The following is a 20,486-nucleotide window of genomic DNA, read 5'->3' on the forward strand; positions in this document are numbered from 1 at the left end:
GAACCTAAGATAGAAATACTGTTACTGTTTCCATTTCACAGATGAGAGTCTTGAAGTCCCAAAATATTTGTTACTTGCCCAAGATTACATAATAAATTGCTAACCTGAGATTTAAATCCAGTTCAGACCAATCCAGAGCTTTGCTCGTAACTTTTAAACGTTTACAAGCTTCTTTACCTGAAGGTGCTGTTGAATTCAAACCATCTTTTGCTTATTATATATTTGTTCAATCAATAGACATTAAAAATATATTGCTATAACAAGTCAATAAAATATTTATAGCATTTTATTAGAATGCTATTTTTATTTTAAAATATTTATTTTATTTTATTTTTAAAATTTTTACTTTTTTTATTTTAAAAATAAATACTCATTGTAGGAAATACATACATATGGGAACAAACAATACATTATTGGTTATTCCAATTCTCATAGATGATTACACATTTTGCTGTAACTACCTTTAGACATTTTCCCCCAATGCACTGATGTATGGGATGTATGTATATAAACCTATATATATTTTTAATTTAATTTAATTTTTTTTCAGTGTTCCAAAAATCATTGTTTATGCACCACACCCAATGCTTCATGTAATATGTGCCCTCCTTAATAACCACCACCAGGCCTACCCAACCCCCCCAACCCCCTCTCCTCCAAAACCCTCAGTTTGTTTCTCAGGGTCCACAGTCTCTCATGGTTTGTCTCCCCCTCTGATTTCCCCCAACTCACTTCTCCTCTCCATCTCCTAATGTCCTTTGTGTTGTTTCTTATGCTCCACAAGTAAGTGAAACCATATGATAATTGATTTTCTCTGCTTGACTTATTTCACTCAGCACAATCTCTTCCAGTCCTGTCCATGTTCATACAAAAGTTGGTTATTCATCCTTTCTGATGGAGGCACAATACTCCATTGTGTATATGGACCATATCTTCTTTATCCATTCATCTGTTGAAGGGCATCTTGGCTCTTTCCACATTTAGCGACTGCTATGAACATTGGGGTACAGATGGCCCTTCTTTTCACTACATCTATAAACCTATATTTTCACGATAAAAAGTGAATGGGATCACCCTGCACATGTTTTTTTGTTTTTTTTTTTTTTTTTTTCAGTGTAACAGTATTCATTGTTTTGCACCGCACCCAGCACTCCATGCAATCTGTGCCCTCTCAATATCCACCACCTGGTTCCCCCAACCTCCCACCCCCTGCCCCTTCAAAACCCTCAGATTGTTTTCAGAGTCCATAGTCTCCCATGGTTCACCTCCCCTTCCAATTTCCCTCAACTCCCTTCTCCTCTCCATCTCTCCTTGTCCTCCATGCTATTTGTTATGCTCCACAAATAAATGAAATCATATGAATAATTTACTCTCTCTGCTTGACTTATTTCACTCAGCATAATCTCTTCCAGTCCCGTCCATGTTGCTACAAAAGTTGGGTATTCATCCTTTCTGATGGAGGCATAATACTCCATAGTGTATATGGACCATATCTTCTTTATCCATTCATCTGTTGAAGGGCATCTTGGCTCTTTCCACATTTAGCGACTGCTATGAACATTGGGGTACAGATGGCCCTTTTTTTCACTACATCTGTATCTTTGGGGTAAATACCCAGTAGTGCAATTGCAGGGTCATAGGGAAGCTTTATTTTTAATTTCTTGAGGAATCTCCACACTGTTCTCCAAAGTGGCTGCACCAATTTGCATTCCCACCAACAGTGTAAGAGGGTTCCCCTTTCTCCACATCCCCTCCAACACTTGTTGTTTCCTATCTTGCTAATTTTGACCATTCTAACTGAAGTAAGGTGGTATCTCAATGTGGTTTTAATTTGAATCTCCCTGATGGCTAGTGATGATGAACATTTTTTCATGTGTCTCTTAGTCATTTTTATGTCTTAATTGGAGAAGTGTCTGTTCATTTCTTCTGCCCATTTTTTGATATGATTGTCTGTTTCGTGTGTGCTGAGTTTGAGGAGTTCTTTATAGATCCTGGATATCAACCTTTTGTCTGTACTGTCATTTGCAAATATCTTCTCCCATTCCGTGGGTTGCCTCTTTGTTTTGTTGACTTTGCTGGCTGCACATGTTTTTACTTACTTTTTCATTAAAGATATATTATAAAACTCTGCACGTTTGGTATGGTAGTGTGTAGTATAGTTGATAGTAGATAGTAAAGACTCAGGGAGCATTGGTGATCAATGATTGTCATCATCATCATCTTGAAAAACCAGCCTCCAGCTAGGCTGTAAGAATTTGACGTTCCAACAACAACACATTCTTTTCAGCACACTTCCACTAAATGTGGATTCTATCATGTATCTTTTGTGTGTGTGTTCATCTTGAAGATTAAAAATGGAATCATGTTGTTTTATTTTGCACTTATTTTATTGCTAATGAGGTTACACATTAGTCATTTGTATTTTTATTTTTTGAAAATTTTCACTTGTTTTTCTATTAGTTTGCCTATTATTTTCTTATTGGAGTCTAAGAATTCTTTCTATTTATGATTTTTTTAAAGGTTTTATTTTAGCTCCAGGTAGTTAACGTACAGTGTTATATTGGTTTCAGGTGTACAAGATAGTGATTCAGCACTTCTATACACCACTTAGTGCTCATCACAAGTGCCCTCCATAATCCCCATCACCTATTTCACCTATCTCCAGGCTCGCCTCTCCTCTGGTGACCACCAGTTTGGTTTCTATAGTTAAGAATCTGTTGCTTGCTATATCTCCATGTCTGTTTTTTTTTTTTTTTCCTCCTTTGCTTGTTTGTTTTATTGCTTAAATTCCACATATGAGTGAAATCATATGGTATTTGTCATTTTCTGAGTTATTTTGCTTATGGTAATACACTATAGTTCCATCCATGTTGTTGCGAGCGGCAAGATGTCATTCTCTTTGATGGCTGAGTAATATTCTGTTGCGTACACTACGGCTTCTTTATCCATTCATGGGCATTTGGGTTGTTTCCATAATTTGGCTATTGTAGATAATGCTGTATAACATTGGGGTGCATGTGTACCTTTGAATTAGTATTTTTGTATTCTCTGGGTAAATAGGGTAGTTCTATTTTTAATTTTTTGAGGAAATTCTGTACTGTTTTCCAGAGTGGCTACAGCAGTTTGCATTTCTACCAGAAGTGCAGGGTTTTCCTTTCTCCACATTCTTGCCAATGCCATTTGTTTCTTGTGTTGTTGATTTTAGCCATTATGACAGGTGTGAAGTGAAGTCTCATTGTAGTTTTGATTTGCATTTGTCTGATGATCCGTGATGTTGAACAACTTTTCATGCCATCTGTATGTCTTCTTTGGAAAAGCATCTATTCTTGTCTTCAGCCCATTTTAAAATTGATTCTTACATATTAGGTATATATTGCAGATATTTTCACCAGCTTGTGATTTGATTTTTACTTAGACTTTAGTCTATTAATTAATTAATTAGTTAATATTTATTTATTTATTTGAGAAAGAGAGTGAGAGTGAGTGAGAGTGGGGTGAAGGGCAGAGGGAGAAGCAGACTTCCCCCTGAGCAGGAAGCCCAATATGAGACTGGATCCTGGGACTTTGCGATCATGACCCGAGCTGAAGGCAGACATAACCAACTGAACAACCCAGGCGTCCCTTGTCTATTCTTTTAAATAAACAAAAATAAGCAATTAATTTATCAATCTTTTTATTGTGGCTTTTTTCTTTGGTATTTTATAAATAAGTGTTTTATTCATACCTATATAATGTAGATATGATGTTTTTGACATTAAAATGAGGACGCCATTCTTTGAGATTTGGGAAGCATTGGTATAAGGAATAAATTCACCCAGATCATGGATCTATGTCTCGTGTCACTGAAAGAGATTGAAAGTTTCTCTGCATTGGGAAGAGTTTCAGTGGCTGGTGGATGTTTAACAAGTTTCTTTGCTTGTTAGATTCTGAAAATATGAGTTTTTACTTTCATCTGCTTTTCTTAAAACCACAGAACATCTTGTCTTTCAGGTAATCCACTACAAAGTGCAACACATCAAAAGGGGCTCATCTTCATACTAAAGTTGGGACTTCTGAGGCATGGGGATTAGTTACATTTTTGAAATTGCTCAGTTATTAGAATCAGAAAAAATCATAATGGATTAAATATTTCCACATCTTACACTGTGTTGTTCAACACAAAGAGGAAAATAGTTTTGTTTTTCAAAGATATTTGTTTATATAGAACACATTATTAAGTATGGAGATTATGCACATATCTTGTTGTAGATTTAAAGGATACTAGCCAATGTTCAGAAGAATTCTGGCTTATATTATGAACTCAATTTTAGATATTGGCTTATCGAATTCGGTGTTAAAAGGCCATTTAATGAATCACTTTTATTGTAAAATTCATCAATCAAAATAGAAATGCTTTTCCCCCTGTCAAAGAGATATATGCTTTTATGAATGCTTTAATTCCACATTTAACTTAAAAACTTTCTTTCTCTTCTAGCTTTTGTTTCCAACAATTTGACAGCATACATGGCGACTGATGGCAATGCTCTTGTAAGTACCCTTTGAGACACCGTGGACTTAAATATTCATTGTCACTTTGAGGAATGAGTAAGAAAAAAATGAACAAATTGATCTTAAGTTTGGGTAGCTATTTATTGCCCTTCATTTCCTTAGCCACATTGGAATTAAATGATCCTTTGGTGAGGTTTCAGGGTTTCTTATGATCACCAAGTATTTAAGACTGCTAGCTATTTGCTTTTAAGGTCGGAAATATAACTGTGATTTTAACATGTGGTACATAGTGTATCTCCATGTTTGAGGTCAACTGTGGTATTAGTGCAAACTCTCATGCAATGTTTATGGGAAACATTCTGCCTATTATTACACTGACATGGTAGGTTTTTAAAAAATATAATTTTACAGCTATAATTTTGCCTATTTAGGTAAGTTGACTGAGGAAGTCTATTACCTTTATTTGACAAGGACTCCTGTGGTGTCAGGAAAAATAAAAAATTGATATAGATAACATATTTCTAATAAGAGGGGGTGTGAGGTAGTGTGGGACTGTATGATGTGCATCTTTTGGCAAATGTAATGACCTCATGATGGATGCATAGGATAAAGTTTTCAGAGTAGAGCCAAAAGCAGAATCAGAAGTGGGGTGTTGAATGAATACAGTAGGGACTTCCTGCCAAATAGGGGACATGGCCATGGTTTTCTGATGCAAATTAGGAAATGGACATCAAGTCAGGTTGCAGGAATAGTGGTGAAGAAATTGAACTGGATGGTTCGTGGAAGGGACAGCTTACTGAAGAGCAGGGAAGCTGATTAATTCTCTGCTTCGTTAACAATTTTATATCCCAGAAATAGAGAAAACAATGAGAGCCCTTTGATTCTGATGTTAATTTTAAATGAGGAGGAAAAGCTTGTTAGTGATGAAAATGGTAGAAACTTTGGGAGACAGGACTGCAGAAAACTAAAAATGAAAACACAAATTATAGTCAGTTATGTACCCTGGGAAATTTGCCATCTAAAAATTGCAGAAAAGGAAAATGTGATCCCTTGGACACAAATGGGTAGGTGTTGTTTGATCATGGAGATGTGAATAATCGTGAGGAAAATAAAGAAGAACAACAAAGAGCATAAATGCAGCTGCAGTGGGAGCCTTGGCCAGGGTTAGACATGAAGGCATAGCACCAGGTGTTAAAGGAGGGTCCTGTGGTCAAGGGCAAAAGAAGGTGAGCATCACAGATTTGTCAGTTAGGAACACAGATTTGTCAGTTAGGAAGTTTACATTCCTGAAAATTTATAAAATTAAAAAAAATGCATATGGTTATAAGTACATTTGTATATATTATATGAAGCAAAGAAATGGAAAGGGAGAATTAGAATGGTTGAGAAAAGTAACGGAAGGTTTAATTTTTATTCTGTTTGCTTATCCTACTGAAAGAATGTAGTGTTCCAACTGGAAGGAGTTCATCATATGTGTTTAAGAAGAAATGAAAACTAAGATAATAAGAGAACACCTAAACACTTTAATGAATGAATTCATTCATTCATTCAAACATTCATTTAATGTTCAATGTTTACCTCTCCTGACTCTATCATGAATAAACCATTATACCATGTAGGGCCTGGAAATGGAAATATTATTTGAAATAAGTTCAGATCTCCACATCTTAAGGCAAGTAAAACCCTAGCTATTGGAAGAGACTGTAGATGTGATAACTGAAGGACTAACATACCACCCATATAATTTCCAACCCAGAGCCAGTACTGCTGTAATATGTAACCTGTTTTCCTTGGACCTGGGTGCAGGTGGATTCTGTTCTTACTGGTGGAAACTCAGGCTTTTTATGGGTCTTTTTCATTTCCTGAGCCATCTTCCCCACCTAACTCAATCAGCTCAACTTTCCTAGTGTGCCTATTTACCTGTTATTTTGATCTCATAGCCATCAGTGTCTAGGTGGTATAGCTAAACATCTCTCTTAAGCATTTCTTCTAGCTGCTTTTCAGTGGTTACCCTATTTTATATTTCCATTCAGAAAATTAGTTCAATTTTCTGCTGTCATTTGTTCTCCAAATAAAATGTAGCACAGGAGACCTATTTTTATGCTGGGTAGTTTCAGGAGGCTCGACACATTTGACCTAATCACATCCTGAATTACACTTCATTTCCACTAACCTAACATTGATTGTGCTCTGTGTGCTGAGCTCCCTGCTTGCTGCTTATGATGAGGAGTTTGCCCTGTGCAGGGGGAGGGCAATACTTTAAAGACACTTTTTTTTATTCTTGCCTGCTAGTTATTGAGGTTGCTATGGTAAATGGTACTAGTAAAGCTGCTCAAGAAACTAAATTCTAAGCATTTGAAATTTTATTATGTGTGTGGTAGAAGAACATTTTTTTTTTCCATTAAGCTGAGCTGTTTGTTATCTGATAGTAGTCTTTTCTTTCCTCTGAAGGAAATAGCAGAATTTTCAGAGCAAAAGCTTCACATGGAACCAAAGGTCTTAACTCACCAAGTTCTGTCGGTTTTACCTTCTTACTATTTCCCCACCTTCGCAGACATGAGACTCGCTCTTCCCTCTGCCTGCTGTGCCTCTTGCCTTTGCACCTGCCCCCTCCGATCCCCCGTGTGACAGCCGGAGTGAACGTTCTTACACACAGATCTGATTGTGCTACTTGCCTGCTGACACCTGTTTAGTGGCTTCCCATTGGCTTTTGGATAAACCTTAGAGTTTCAAACATAATTTACAAGGCCCTGCGTGATGTAACTTCACTACTGTGAACGTAGTCATGTCCCAACACTCCGGGGTCCATGCCTTCCTGCTCACTCCTGCATCTTTGTATTAGACCCTCCTATGCTCAGGTCTTCATCTTTCTGGCTTTGTTTTTATCAATGTATGGGGTACCTCCCCTGAGTCCCCAGTTGTGGGTAATAGGACTTTTGTGTGGACCTCATTATCCTTGTTCAATTCCCTCTTTTGTGCCTTTGCCTGGAAGCTGTGTGAGAGCTTGCTAGCCACTGAATCTCCCGTCCTTGGCACTAAATAATTGTGCAATAACTGGTGGTTGAATAAACAAAAGCCATAATTTACCCAACTGTGGCCTGAAAGAAAGAATTAGCATGATCGTCTTTAGGATCTAGGTCATAGCTTGTTGGGAGATCTTCAACATAATGATTAGATTTGGTACAACCCCTAAACATCTCTAAGAATCCTTCTGTGCAGTCCTTGATATTTATAAGGCTTTCCATACATCACCGTGTGGTGATAAGAAAGTATTATACCCTAAATCAGTATTTTTTTCAAAGATTTAATTTATTTATTTGACAGACAGAGATCACAAGTAGGCAGAGAAGCAGGCAGAGAGAAAGGAAGGGAAGCACACTCCTCACTGAGCAGAGAGCCTGATGCAGGGCTTGATCTCAGGACCCTGGGATCATGACCCAAGCCGAACGCAGAGGTTTTAACCCACTGAGCCACCCAGGTGCCCCTACCCTAAATCAGGATTGCTTAGTTTTCTTTAATGATTAGTTTCTTACTAAAATAAAGAAATAGATGAATAAACACATAAACAAATAACAACTAGTATATGAATCTTAAAGGCTTAATTAAAAAAGTTCTCCTCCATCAGAAAGGACGAATACCCAACTTTTGTAGCAACATGGACGGGACTGGAAGAGATGATGCTGAGTGAAATAAGTCAAGCAGAGAGAGTCAATTATCATATGGTTTCACTGATTTGTGGAGCATAACAAATAGCATGGAGGACATAGGGAGTTAGAGAGGAGAAGGGAGTTGAGGGAAATTGGAAGGGGAGGTGAACCATGAGAGACTATGGACTCTGAAAAACAATCTGAGGGTTTTGAAGGGGCCGGGGGTGGGAGGTTGGGGGAACTAGGTGGTGGGTATTATGGAGGGTACGGATTGCATGGAGCACTGGGTGTGGTGCAAAAACAATGAATACTGTTATACTAAAAAGAAATTAAAAAAAAAAAAAGAAAGTTCTCTGTTCGCAGATCTTAGTAACAAAGTTATAGTTAAGAAAGGAAAACAACCTTAACTTAAAGATGACGAGGCTCAGAGGGAATGTGACAGACTACCTCTTTTACTGTCATACGACATTCTTTTACCCAAAGCTACTGAGAATTCTTACTTTCAGAGATGGCTTTCATGGGGAAGGAATGATCAGATTTATCTGTGATAAAAACTTGATGATATTGATTCCTCAAGAATTATTTTAAATAAAATTAATTTGTTAAATGTTAACACATATTTAATAATTAATAAGAAATACATATTAGGGACGCCTGGGTGGCTCAGTTGGTTGGACAATTGCCTTCGGCTCAGGTCATGATCCTGGAGTCCCGGGATCAAGTCCCGCATCAGGCTCCCAGCTCCATGGGGAGTCTGCTTCTCTCTCTGACCTTCTCCTCGTTCATGCTCTCTCTCACTGTCTCTCTCTCAAGTAAATAAATAAAATCTTTTTAAAAAAAAAGAAATACATATTAATGCAAATTAAAATTAAATCAAATGTCAAGGGAAAGCTTTCTTGAAATAAAAGTCTCTACATATAAATCATGGTAACTGTGCTTAGTTTTGGTGCTTGATGAGGACAGGCTCATTGAATGTGAAGGGACATTTACGCCTGGTGCTATGGCTGTGTTATCTCCTATTGTCTGGACTGCAAACTAGTATTGAGTTTCCTCCGCAAGAAAGCTGTGCATTCATTACGTACACATCGTGTATTGCCTGGTTGTTGTGCACTGTGTGGGGTGAACCACCTGGAAATGATTCCAGCCCCCATAGGAAGCTGCTGGCTCCTCCAACTCTATGCCTGTGGTGTATGTCTCAGGGATGTGGGGATAATTCAGGGTTGAAGTGAGGAATTTATTTTTCACATTTTTGATCAACTAAAAAGAGCTCACATTTTGGCAGCTTGTTTTTTAGGCTACATGAACATAATGCTGTGTTAAAATGGCTTTGCCAACAATGTTGTGCATAAGCCCGACATACAGATCAGAGCTCGGAGAATGTTTAACACATTTGCTGTTCCAAGTAGGACTTCCAGCAGAGCAGTGCCTGTCAGCTGTCTGGGGCATAGACTCCTGGGTAGGGTCTTGTTAGCTGCCACTGGAAAATTTCGTCCCTCTCACAAGTCCCTCCTCCTCCACTCCATGCATTCTTATTTCTTTGGTTTTAGGTTCTTAGTATTTGGAGGATATGATTAAAACAGGATGCTGGAAAAAGCTGTGATAGTTTTTGAGGAAATGGCATTTTAGATAAAAGTAGAGATCTGGTCAACACAAGTTTGTTTTACCTAGAAGGAAATAGTAATGGTCAACACTTCAGGTGAGTTCAAATTGAGTGTCAATCAATCCTAGAGGCTTTTTTCTGTGCATGTGGGGCTTTGGGGGTTGAGGAAGGTATTGGAGCAATCTTACGCTGCTTAACTCTGCTGGTGTTATTTAGTGGTGGTATTTTTCAGCTCTGACTAAACAAGCAGTCGATGGCTTTCTGGATATTTGTCAAATCTTCCCTGTGCCAAGACTGCTAGTTAGGCATCATATGAAGTAAAAATTGACCTAAAATTGACCTTCATCTTTTGGTAAGCATTTATTGAGGACCCCCTGTGTATCAGACATAGGACTAAGTGCTAGGTTTTGAAGTCAGGACATGTTCAAGAACATCAATTCTACTTTAAAGTCTTGGCCAGTCATGGACTCTTCAGAGTTGCAGCCACTCAACTACAGAGCTGATGAAAGATCTGAAAACTTCAAGAAGCAACATTAACAGGGACAGTAACTGAGTAAATGTGTGAACTAAGGGAAAGGGCCTGTCTGAGCTTACTCATAGGTTCTGGGTTGGACCATTGAGTGGATAGGGTTACCATCATGTATGTACCACACAGATATATAAGCAGATAAATTATAATATCCACTTCAGAGCATCAGGAAAGTGTTGTGGAATATAGGAGACAGAATAAATAAGCAAAGTAACATAGAGTTACACTTACAGACTTAGTAGCCAACTGACCTGGCTCTGTTACTATTTAAATTTGATCTAAGGAGATGTTACTTAACTTTACTGAGATGAGGTTTCTTATTTGCGGAATGGAAGATAGAAACAGCACTTATCATGAATATTTTTGGGAGATGTGAATCAGTTATTACAATGACTATAAATAAAGATCACTGCATGAATAGAAGATTCTTATAGGAGCTAGCTGCTAAGTCAGAGAAGGCCTCATGGTGGAGGTGGCATTTGAATTGGGTCAGAAAAGATGAGAAAGCCTTAACCAGATGAAAAATGGAGTAGGGAATAAAGTATTCAAAAGTATGGAGTTGTCAAAGTACTGACATTTCTACATAATAGAATAAAGTTTAAAGTGCCAGAAAAGGAAATGAATGGATATATTGTTGGTATATTAAGGCTACTATGGAAAGGGAATTTCTTGTCATTTGAACTGTGATTTCAAGATGGACTCTTAATAATGACTTCCATCCAATAATCGTCCTGTGAGTTCACACTTTGATATTCCATTCTGTTGGAAACAGAGCAATGCTAGACAAAGAGAAACATGGAAAACCAAAAAAAGCACAGATTGGTTCAACAATACAAAAATTATGTCTGTGGATCAGAAATGAAAAGCAGCTAACAAGATTGAAGCTATGGGCCTAATGGGTACTTTGTTTGGAGGCAGGAAGTAGTTTGCCTCCTGGCCTGGATTAAGGGGGTAGAAAAAATGCTCCACTAAATATGAGGGGAGCCATATTCACTTCTTGATGACAAGTAAATGAGGGTTCCCCCAATTGTGAAAGGGGCTAAAGATGAAAACATTTGTCAGACCAGTGCATGGGTTATGCAATTAGCCTCCTAAAGGTTAGGGAGGGAAGAGACAGGGACCCAACTTCAAAATCAGGAGCCGAAACTAGTCACCAGCTAGATCTGTGACTGGATATGCAAGATACTTTATGTTCACCTCAGGACATGACTGTAGGAATGATTCTGCACCCAGTAGAGTAATCTCCAAACTGATGAAGAAGGAGCCATGGGTACAGTGGAGAGAAGGAGGGAGTGGGACTGCAGAATATCAAGGATGATAAATATGTATTAAAAGAGTGAAAAGAGGGGCGCCTGGGTGGCTCAGTGGGTTAAGCCGCTGCCTTCAGCTCGAGTCATGATCTCAGGGTCCTGGGATCGAGTCCCGCATCGGGCTCTCTGCTCAGCAGGGAGCCTGCTTCCTCCTCTCTCTCTCTGCCTGCCTCTCTGCCTACTTGTGATCTCTCTCTGTCAAATAAATAAATAAAATCTTTAAAAAAAAAGAGTGAAAAGATAGGTCATGTACAAAGACTGACAGACTCATAGCAGCAATTTCATCAATATAATAAATGAGAGAAGACAGATGATCAGAATCTTCAAAGTGTCATATGAAAATGATTTTATACTCAGCTAAGCTATAATTCAATTTTGCAGACAAAATAAAGACATTACTATTTACATAAAGATCAAGAATATGCTACCTACAAATCCCCATTAAAAGGACTGTTAAAATAAGGTATTGTACACCCAAAAAATTTTTAGAAAGGTAGATCTCATGTTGTTTTCTTACCAAAGGGGGAGATATAGCTTTTAGAGGTGATAGATACATTTGACTGTAACATGAGTGTGTACATATGTCTAAGCTCACCAGGTTGTATGTGTAATTAATTATGTATGTTTTTTGCATATGAATCATACCTCAATAAAGCTAGGGAAAAAAATAAAAATAAAAGGACTGTTAAAGGAGGTACCTAATAAAAAGAAAAGTGAATCCTACAGATAGAAATTTGATAAAGGATACACAGAAGATCACAGAAATTGATAACTTGTCACTAAATTTAATTGTCCATTGATGAGTAATGATAATTATAACATTTTAATAGAAAAATAAAAATCTAGACTACTATCATGCCAACAGAGAAGACACTGAAGCAGGAGTTAAAAATGTGCTGGATTACACATTCTATTCTCCATGAATTTAGAAATACTAAACTGAGCATCAGTGGAATAGCATGTAAGGAAATGAAAGAAAGGGAAAAAATAAATGTAAACTGAAAACACAAGATGAAGTTACAGTAAATGTTAGTAGATTAAACACCTATCAAGAGGCACAGGTAATCATATTTTTAAAAATAAAAATCCAGAAGATGGCGGAGAAGTAGCAAGCTGAGACTGCTTCAGCTAGCCGGAGATCAGCTAGATAGCTTATCTAAAGATTGCAAACACCTGAAAATCCATCGGCAGATCGAAGAGAAGAAGAACAGCAATTCTGGAAACAGAAAAACAACCACTTTCTGAAAGGTAGGACCGGCGGAGAAGTGAATCCAAAGCGACGGGAAGATAGACCCCGGGGGGAGGGGCCGGCTCCCGGCAAGCGGCGGAGCAACCGCGCACAAAATCAGGACTTTTAAAAGTCTGTTCCGCGGAGGGACATCGCTCCAGAGGCTAAACCGGGGCGAAGCCCACGCGGGGTCAGCGTGGCCTCAGGTCCCGCAGGGTCACAGAAGGATCGGGGGTGTCTGAGTGTCGCAGAGCTTGCGGGTATTGGAACGGGAAAGCCGGCTACAGAGACAGAGCCGACAGTAAGCTCACAGCTCCGTGTTACCTTGAACCGGTCGCAGGCTCGGTGAGCTCGGAGCGCGGCCGGAGGTCAGGCAGATGGGAGTAACTGGGCGCGGTTCTCTGAGCGCGCACTGAGGAGTGCGGCCCTGGGCTCTCGGCTCCTCCGGGCCGGAGACCAGGAGGCCGCCATTTGTATTCCCATCCTCTGGAACTCTACGGAAAGCGCTCAGGGAACAAAAGCTCCTGAAAGCAAACCCGAGCGGATTACTCACCCCGGCCCCGGGTAAGGGCGGTGTAATTCCGCCTGGGGCAAAGACACTTGAGAATCACTACAACAGGCCCCTCCCCCAGAAGATCAACAAGAAATCCAGCCGAGACCAAGTTCACCTACCAAGGAGTGCGGTTTCAATACCAAGGAGAGCAGCAGAATTCCAGAGGAGGAGAAAGCCAAGCACGGAACTCATGGCTTTTTTCCTGTGATTTTTTTTAGTCTTGCAGTTAATTTAATTTTTTCTTTTTCATTTTTTTTTTTTTCTCGCCTTCGGGTAAAATTTTTTTTTTAACTGTTACCTTTTTCTTTTTTAACGATTTTTTACTAGTTTATCTAATATATATATATATTTTTTTTACATTTTTCTTAGGTGTTTTCTTTCTTTAAAAATATTCTTTTCTTTTCTTTTTTTTTTTTTTTTTTCTTTTTTCTTTCTTCCTTTTTGAACCTCTTTTTATCCCCTTTCTCCCCACTCACGATTTTGGATCTCTTCTAATTTGGTTAAAGCATATTTTCCTGGGGTTGTTGCCACCCTTTTAGTATTTTACTTGCCCCTTCATTTACTCTTATCTGGACAAAATGACAAGACGTAAAAATTCAACACAAAAAAAAGAACAAGAGGCAGTACCGAAGGCTAGGGACCTAATCAATACAGACATCGGTAATATGTCAGATCTAGAGTTCAGAATGACAATTCTCAAGGTTCTAGCCAGGCTCGAAAAAGGCATGGAAGATATGAGAGAAACCCTCTCGAGAGATATAAAAGCCCTTTCTGGAGAAATAAAAGAACTAAAATCTAACCAAGGTGAAATCAAAAAAGTTATTAATGAGGTGCAATCAAAAATGGAGGCTCTAACTGCTAGGATAAATGAGGCAGAAGAAAGAATTAGTGATATAGAAGACCAAATGACAGAGAATAAAGAAGCTGAGCAAAAGAGGGACAAACAGCTACTGGACCACGAGGGGAGAATTCGAGAGATAAGTGACACCATAAGACGAAACAACATTAGAATAATTGGGATTCCAGAAGAAGAAGAAAGTGAGAGGGGAGCAGAAGGTATACTGGAGAGAATTATTGGGGAGAATTTCCCCAATATGGCAAAGGGAACGAGCATCAAAATTCAGGAGGTTCAGAGAATGCCCCTCAAAATCAATAAGAATAGGCCCACACCCCGTCACCTAATAGTAAAATTTACAAGTCTCAATGACAAAGAGAAAATCCTGAAAGCAGCCCGGGAAAAGAAGTCTGTAACATACAATGGTAAAAATATTAGATTGGCAGCTGACTTATCCACAGAGACCTGGCAGGCCAGAAAGAGCTGGCATGATATTTTCAGAGCACTAAACGAGAAAAACATGCAGCCAAGAATACTATATCCAGCTAGGCTATCATTGAAAATAGAAGGAGAGATTAAAAGCTTCCAGGACAAACAACAACTGAAAGAATTTGCAAATACCAAACCAGCTCTACAGGAAATATTGAAAGGGGTCCTCTAAGCAAAGAGAGAGCCTACAAGTGGTAGATCAGAAAGGAACAGAGACCATATACAGTAACAGTCACCTTACAGGCAATACAATGGCACTAAATTCATATCTCTCAATAGTTACCCTGAATGTGAATGGGCTAAATGCCCCTGTGTAAAGACACAGGGTATCAGAATGGATAAAAAAACAAAACCCATCTATATGTTGCCTCCAAGAAACACATTTTAAGCCCGAAGACACCTCCAGATTTAAAGTGAGGGGGTGGAAAAGAATTTACCATGCTAATGGACATCAGAAGAAAGCAGGAGTGGCAATCCTTATATCAGATCAATTAGATTTTAAGCCAAAGACTATAATAAGAGATGAGGAAGGACACTATATCATACTCAAAGGGTCTGTCCAACAAGAAGATTTAACAATTTTAAATATCTATGCCCCCAATGTGGGAGCAGCCAACTATATAAACCAATTAATAACAAAATCAAAGAAACACATCAACAACAACACAATAATAGTAGGGGACTTTAACACTCCCCTCACTGAAATGGACAGGTCATCCAAGCAAAAGATCAGCAAGGAAATAAAGGCCTTAAATGACACACTGGACCAGATGGACATCACAGATATATTCAGAATATTTCATCCCAAAGCAACAGAATACACATTCTTCTCTAGAGCACATGGAACATTCTCCAGAATAGATCACATCCTCGGTCCTAAATCAGGACTCAACCGGTATCAAAAGATTGGGATCATTCCCTGCATATTTTCAGACCACAATGCTCTAAAGCTAGAACTCAACCACAAAAGGAAGTTTGGAAAGAACCCAAATACATGGAGACTAAACAGTATCCTTCTAAAGAATGAATGGGTCAACCGGGAAATTAAAGAAGAATTGAAAAAAATCATGGAAACAAATGATAATGAAAATACAACGGTTCAAAATCTGTGGGACACAACAAAGGCAGTCCTGAGAGGAAAATATATAGCGGTACAAGCCTTTCTCAAGAAACAAGAAAGGTCTCAGGTACACAACCTAACCCTACACCTAAAGGAGCTGGAGAAAGAACAAGAAAGAAACCCTAAGCCCAGCAGGAGAAGAGAAATCATAAAGATCAGAGCAGAAATCAATGAAATAGAAACCAAAAAAACAATAGAACAAATCAACGAAACTAGGAGCTGGTTCTTTGAAAGAATTAATAAAATTGATAAACCCCTGGCCCGACTTATCAAAAAGAAAAGAGAAAGGACCCAAATAAATAAAATCATGAATGAAAGAGGAGAGATCACAACTAACACCAAAGAAATACAAACTATTATAAGAACATACTATGAGCAACTCTACGGCAATAAATTTGACAATCTGGAAGAAATGGATGCATTCCTAGAAACATATAAACTACCACAACTGAACCAGGAAGAAATAGAAAGCCTGAACAGACCCATAACCAGTAAGGAGATTGAAACAGTCATTAAAAATCTCCAAACAAACAAAAGCCCAGGGCCAGACGGCTTCCCGGGGGAATTCTACCAAACATTTAAAGAAGAACTAATTCCTATTCTCCTGAAACTGTTCCAAAAAATAGAAATGGAAGGAAAACTTCCAAACTCATTTTATGAGGCCAGCATCACCTTGATCCCAAAACCAGACAAGGATCCCACCAAAAAAGAGAGCTATAGACCGATATCCTTGATGAACACAGATGCGAAAATACTCAACAAAATACTAGCCAATAGGATTCAACAGTACATTAAAAAGATTATCCACCACGACCAAGTGGGATTTATTCCAGGGCTGCAAGGTTGGTTCAACATCCGCAAATCAGTCAATGTGATACAACACATCAATAAAAGAAAGAACAAGAACCATATGATACTCTCAATAGATGCTGAAAAAGCATTTGACAAAGTACAACATCCCTTCCTGATCAAAACTCTTCAAAGTGTAGGGATAGAGGGCACATACCTCAATATCATCAAAGCCATCTATGAAAAACCCACCGCAAATATCATTCTCAATGGAGAAAAACTGAAAGCTTTTCCGCTAAGGTCAGGAACACGGCAGGGATGTCCATTATCACCACTGCTATTCAACATCGTACTAGAGGTCCTAGCCTCAGCAATCAGACAACAAAAGGAAATTAAAGGCATCCAAATAGGCAAAGAAGAAGTCAAATTATCACTCTTCGCAGATGATATGATACTATATGTGGAAAACCCAAAAGACTCCACTCCAAAACTGCTAGAACTTATACAGGAATTCAGTAAAGTGTCAGGATATAAAATCAATGCACAGAAATCAGTTGCATTTCTATACACCAACAGCAAGACAGAAGAAAGAGATATTAAGGAGTCAATCCCTTTTACAATTGCATCCAAAGCCATAAGATACCTAGGAATAAACCTAACCAAAGAGACACAGAATCTATACTCAGAAAACTATAAAGTACTCATGAAAGAAATTGAGGAAGACACAAAGAAATGGAAAAATGTTCCATGCTCCTGGATTGGAAGAATAAATATTGTGAAAATGTCTATGCTACCTAAAGCAATCTACACATTTAATGCAATTCTTATCAAAGTACCATCCATCTTATTCAAAGAAATGGAACAAATAATTCTAAAATTTATATGGTACCAGAAAAGACCTCGAATAGCCAAAGGGATATTGAAAAAGAAAGCCAACGTTGGTGGCATCACAATTCCGGACTTCAAGCTCTATTACAAAGCTGTCATCATCAAGACAGCATGGTACTGGCACAAAAACAGACACATAGATCAATGGAACAGAATAGAGAGCCCAGAAATAGACCCTCAAATCTATGGTCAACTAATCTTCGACAAAGCAGGAAAGAATGTCCAATGGAAAAAAGACAGCCTTTTCAATAAATGGTGCTGGGAAAATTGGACAGCCACATGCAGAAAAATGAAATTGGACCATTTCCTTCCACCACACACAAAAATAGACTCAAAATGGATGAAGGACCTCAATGTGCGAAAGGAATCCATCAAAATCCTTGAGGAGAACACGGGCAGCAACCTCTTCGACCTCTGCCGCAGCAACATCTTCCTAGGAACAACGCCAAAGGCAAGGGAAGCAAGGGCAAAAATGAACTATTGGGATTTCATCAAGATCAAAAGCTTTTGCACAGCAAAGGAAACAGTTAACAAAATCAAAAGACAACTGACAGAATGGGAGAAGATATTTGCAAATGACATATCAGATAAAGGACTAGTGTCCAGAATCTATAAAGAACTTAGCAAACTCAACACCCAAAGAACAAATAATCCAATCAAGAAATGGGCAGAGGACATGAACAGACATTTCTGCAAAGAAGACATCCAGATGGCCAACAGACACATGAAAAAGTGCTCCATATCACTCGGCATCAGGGAAATACAAATCAAAACCACAATGAGATATCACCTCACACCAGTCAGAATGGCTAAAATCAACAAGTCAGGAAATGACAGATGCTGGCGAGGATGCGGAGAAAGGGGAACCCTCCTACACTGTTGGTGGGAATGCAAGCTGGTGCAGCCACTCTGGAAATCAGCATGGAGGTTCCTCAAAATGTTGAAAATAGAACTGCCCTATGACCCAGCAATTGCACTATTGGGTATTTACCCTAAAGATACAAATGTAGTGATCCAAAGGGGCACATGCACCCGAATGTTTATAGCAGCAATGTCCACAATAGCCAAACTATGGAAAGAACCTAGATGTCCATCAACAGATGAATGGATCAAGAAGATGTGGTATATATACACAATGGAATACTATGCAGCCATCAAAAGAAATGAAATCTTGCCATTTGCAACAACATGGATGGAACTAGAGCGTATCATGCTTAGTGAAATAAGTCAAGCAGAGAAAGACAACTATCATATGATCTCCCTGATAGGAGGAAGTGGTGATGCAACATGGGGGCGTAAGTGGGTAGAAGAAGAATAAATGAAACAAGATGGGATTGGGAGGGAGACAAACCATAAGTGACTCTTAATCTCACGAAACAAACTGAGGGTTGCCGGGGGGAGGGGGTTTGGGAGAAGGGGGTGGGATTATGGACATTGGGGAGGGTATGTGATTTGGTGAGTGCTGTGAAGTGTGTAAACCTGGTGATTCACAGACCTGTACCCCTGGGGATAAAAATATATGTTTATAAAAAATAAAAAATTAAAAAAAAAACAAAACAACAAATACAATTTTTTAAAAAAATGAAAAAAAAAATAAAAATCCAGTTATAGACTGCTTATAAAAGAAACAGCAAAATTAAGAAAAGAAAAGAAATAGCAAGAATAAACAAATAAAAAACCATACACACAAAAATGCCACACAGAAAGATTGAAAATAAAGGAATCGAAATACTAACAAAGTTATAGCTCTGGTGACAAAACTCGCATAGAAATAGAAAATACTTAGGGAACAAAATTAGCAACTTTGAGATTTACAAAGAATGCTTACAAAATTTGACTATGTAGTAAGCCACAAATAAATGCTAACATTTTAAGAAATTGATGTCATAAAGATTATGCTTTCTGAACAAAAATCAATGAAGTTAGAACTCAAAAAGAAAGTAATTATAAAAAATTTCTCATATGTTAAGAAATTTACAAGTATATTCTAGAATATCTCAGTGGATGGAAAGAAATTACTTAGAATTGAATAACAGGGAGGTATAGTTAGAATTTGGATGTAAATTTATAGCTCTAAGTATATTACTAAAAACAAAGAATAATAATAAATGAGGTAAATATTTTCTGTAGCAATCAGAAAAAGGGTAACAGAGTAGATAAAAAGCAATTTGAAGAAATAGGAATAATAAATCAGGGGCAGAACTTAATGGAATAGTTAAAAAAAAAAAAGAAGTGAAAAGATTTCTGAAATTGTGAAATAAGTCACCAAAATACACTTGAGGTTGCAGAGAACTAGACATTTTATATATTGCAGGAGATTGTAAATAGCCTTCTTTTTTTTTTTTTTTAAGTAGCCTTCTTTTTTTTTTTTTTTTTTTTTTTTTTTTTTTTTTTTAAATTTTTTTATTTTTTATAAACATATATTTTTATCCCCAGGGGTACAGGTCTGTGAATCACCAGGTTTACACACTTCACAGCACTCACCAAATCACATGCCCTCCCCAATGTCCATAATCCCAACCCCTTCTCCCAAACCCCCTCCCCCCGGCAACCCTCAGTTTGTTTTGTGAGATTAAGAGTCACTTATGGTTTGTCTCCCTCCCAATCCCATCTTGTTTCATTTATTCTTCTTCTACCCACTTAAGCCTCCATGTTGCATCACCACTTCCTCATATCAGGGAGATCATATGATAGTTGTCTTTCTCTGCTTGACTTATTTCGCTAAGCATGATACGCTCTAGTTCCATCCATGTTGTTGCAAATGGCAAGATTTCATTTCTTTTGATGGCTGCATAGTATTCCATTGTGTATATATACCACATCTTCTTGATCCATTCATCTGTTGATGGACATCGAGGTTCTTTCCATAGTTTGGCTATTGTGGACATTGCTGCTATAAACATTCGGGTGCATGTGCCCCTTTGGATCACTACATTTGTATCTTTAGGGTAAATACCCAATAGTGCAATTGCTGGGTCATAGGGCAGTTCTATTTTCAACATTTTGAGGA

General features: G+C 38.2%; 1 protein-coding gene across 7 annotated transcripts in view; it reads left to right on the plus strand.

The window, feature by feature from the left end:
* The window catches only part of IPCEF1 (interaction protein for cytohesin exchange factors 1), a 205,630-nt gene that overhangs the window by 97,110 nt on the left and 88,034 nt on the right, over positions 1-20,486 (plus strand). For all 7 annotated transcript variants that reach the window (XM_059176708.1, XM_059176710.1, XM_059176712.1 and 4 more), the window contains one exon: positions 4,475-4,527. In XM_059176708.1, coding sequence (XP_059032691.1) covers positions 4,504-4,527 — 24 coding nt within the window. In that variant the 5' untranslated portion in view covers positions 4,475-4,503. The remainder of the gene's footprint in view (positions 1-4,474; positions 4,528-20,486) is intronic.

This window comes from Mustela lutreola, chromosome 6 (genome assembly GCF_030435805.1).
Source record: "Mustela lutreola isolate mMusLut2 chromosome 6, mMusLut2.pri, whole genome shotgun sequence".
NCBI classification, from domain to species: domain Eukaryota; kingdom Metazoa; phylum Chordata; class Mammalia; order Carnivora; family Mustelidae; genus Mustela; species Mustela lutreola.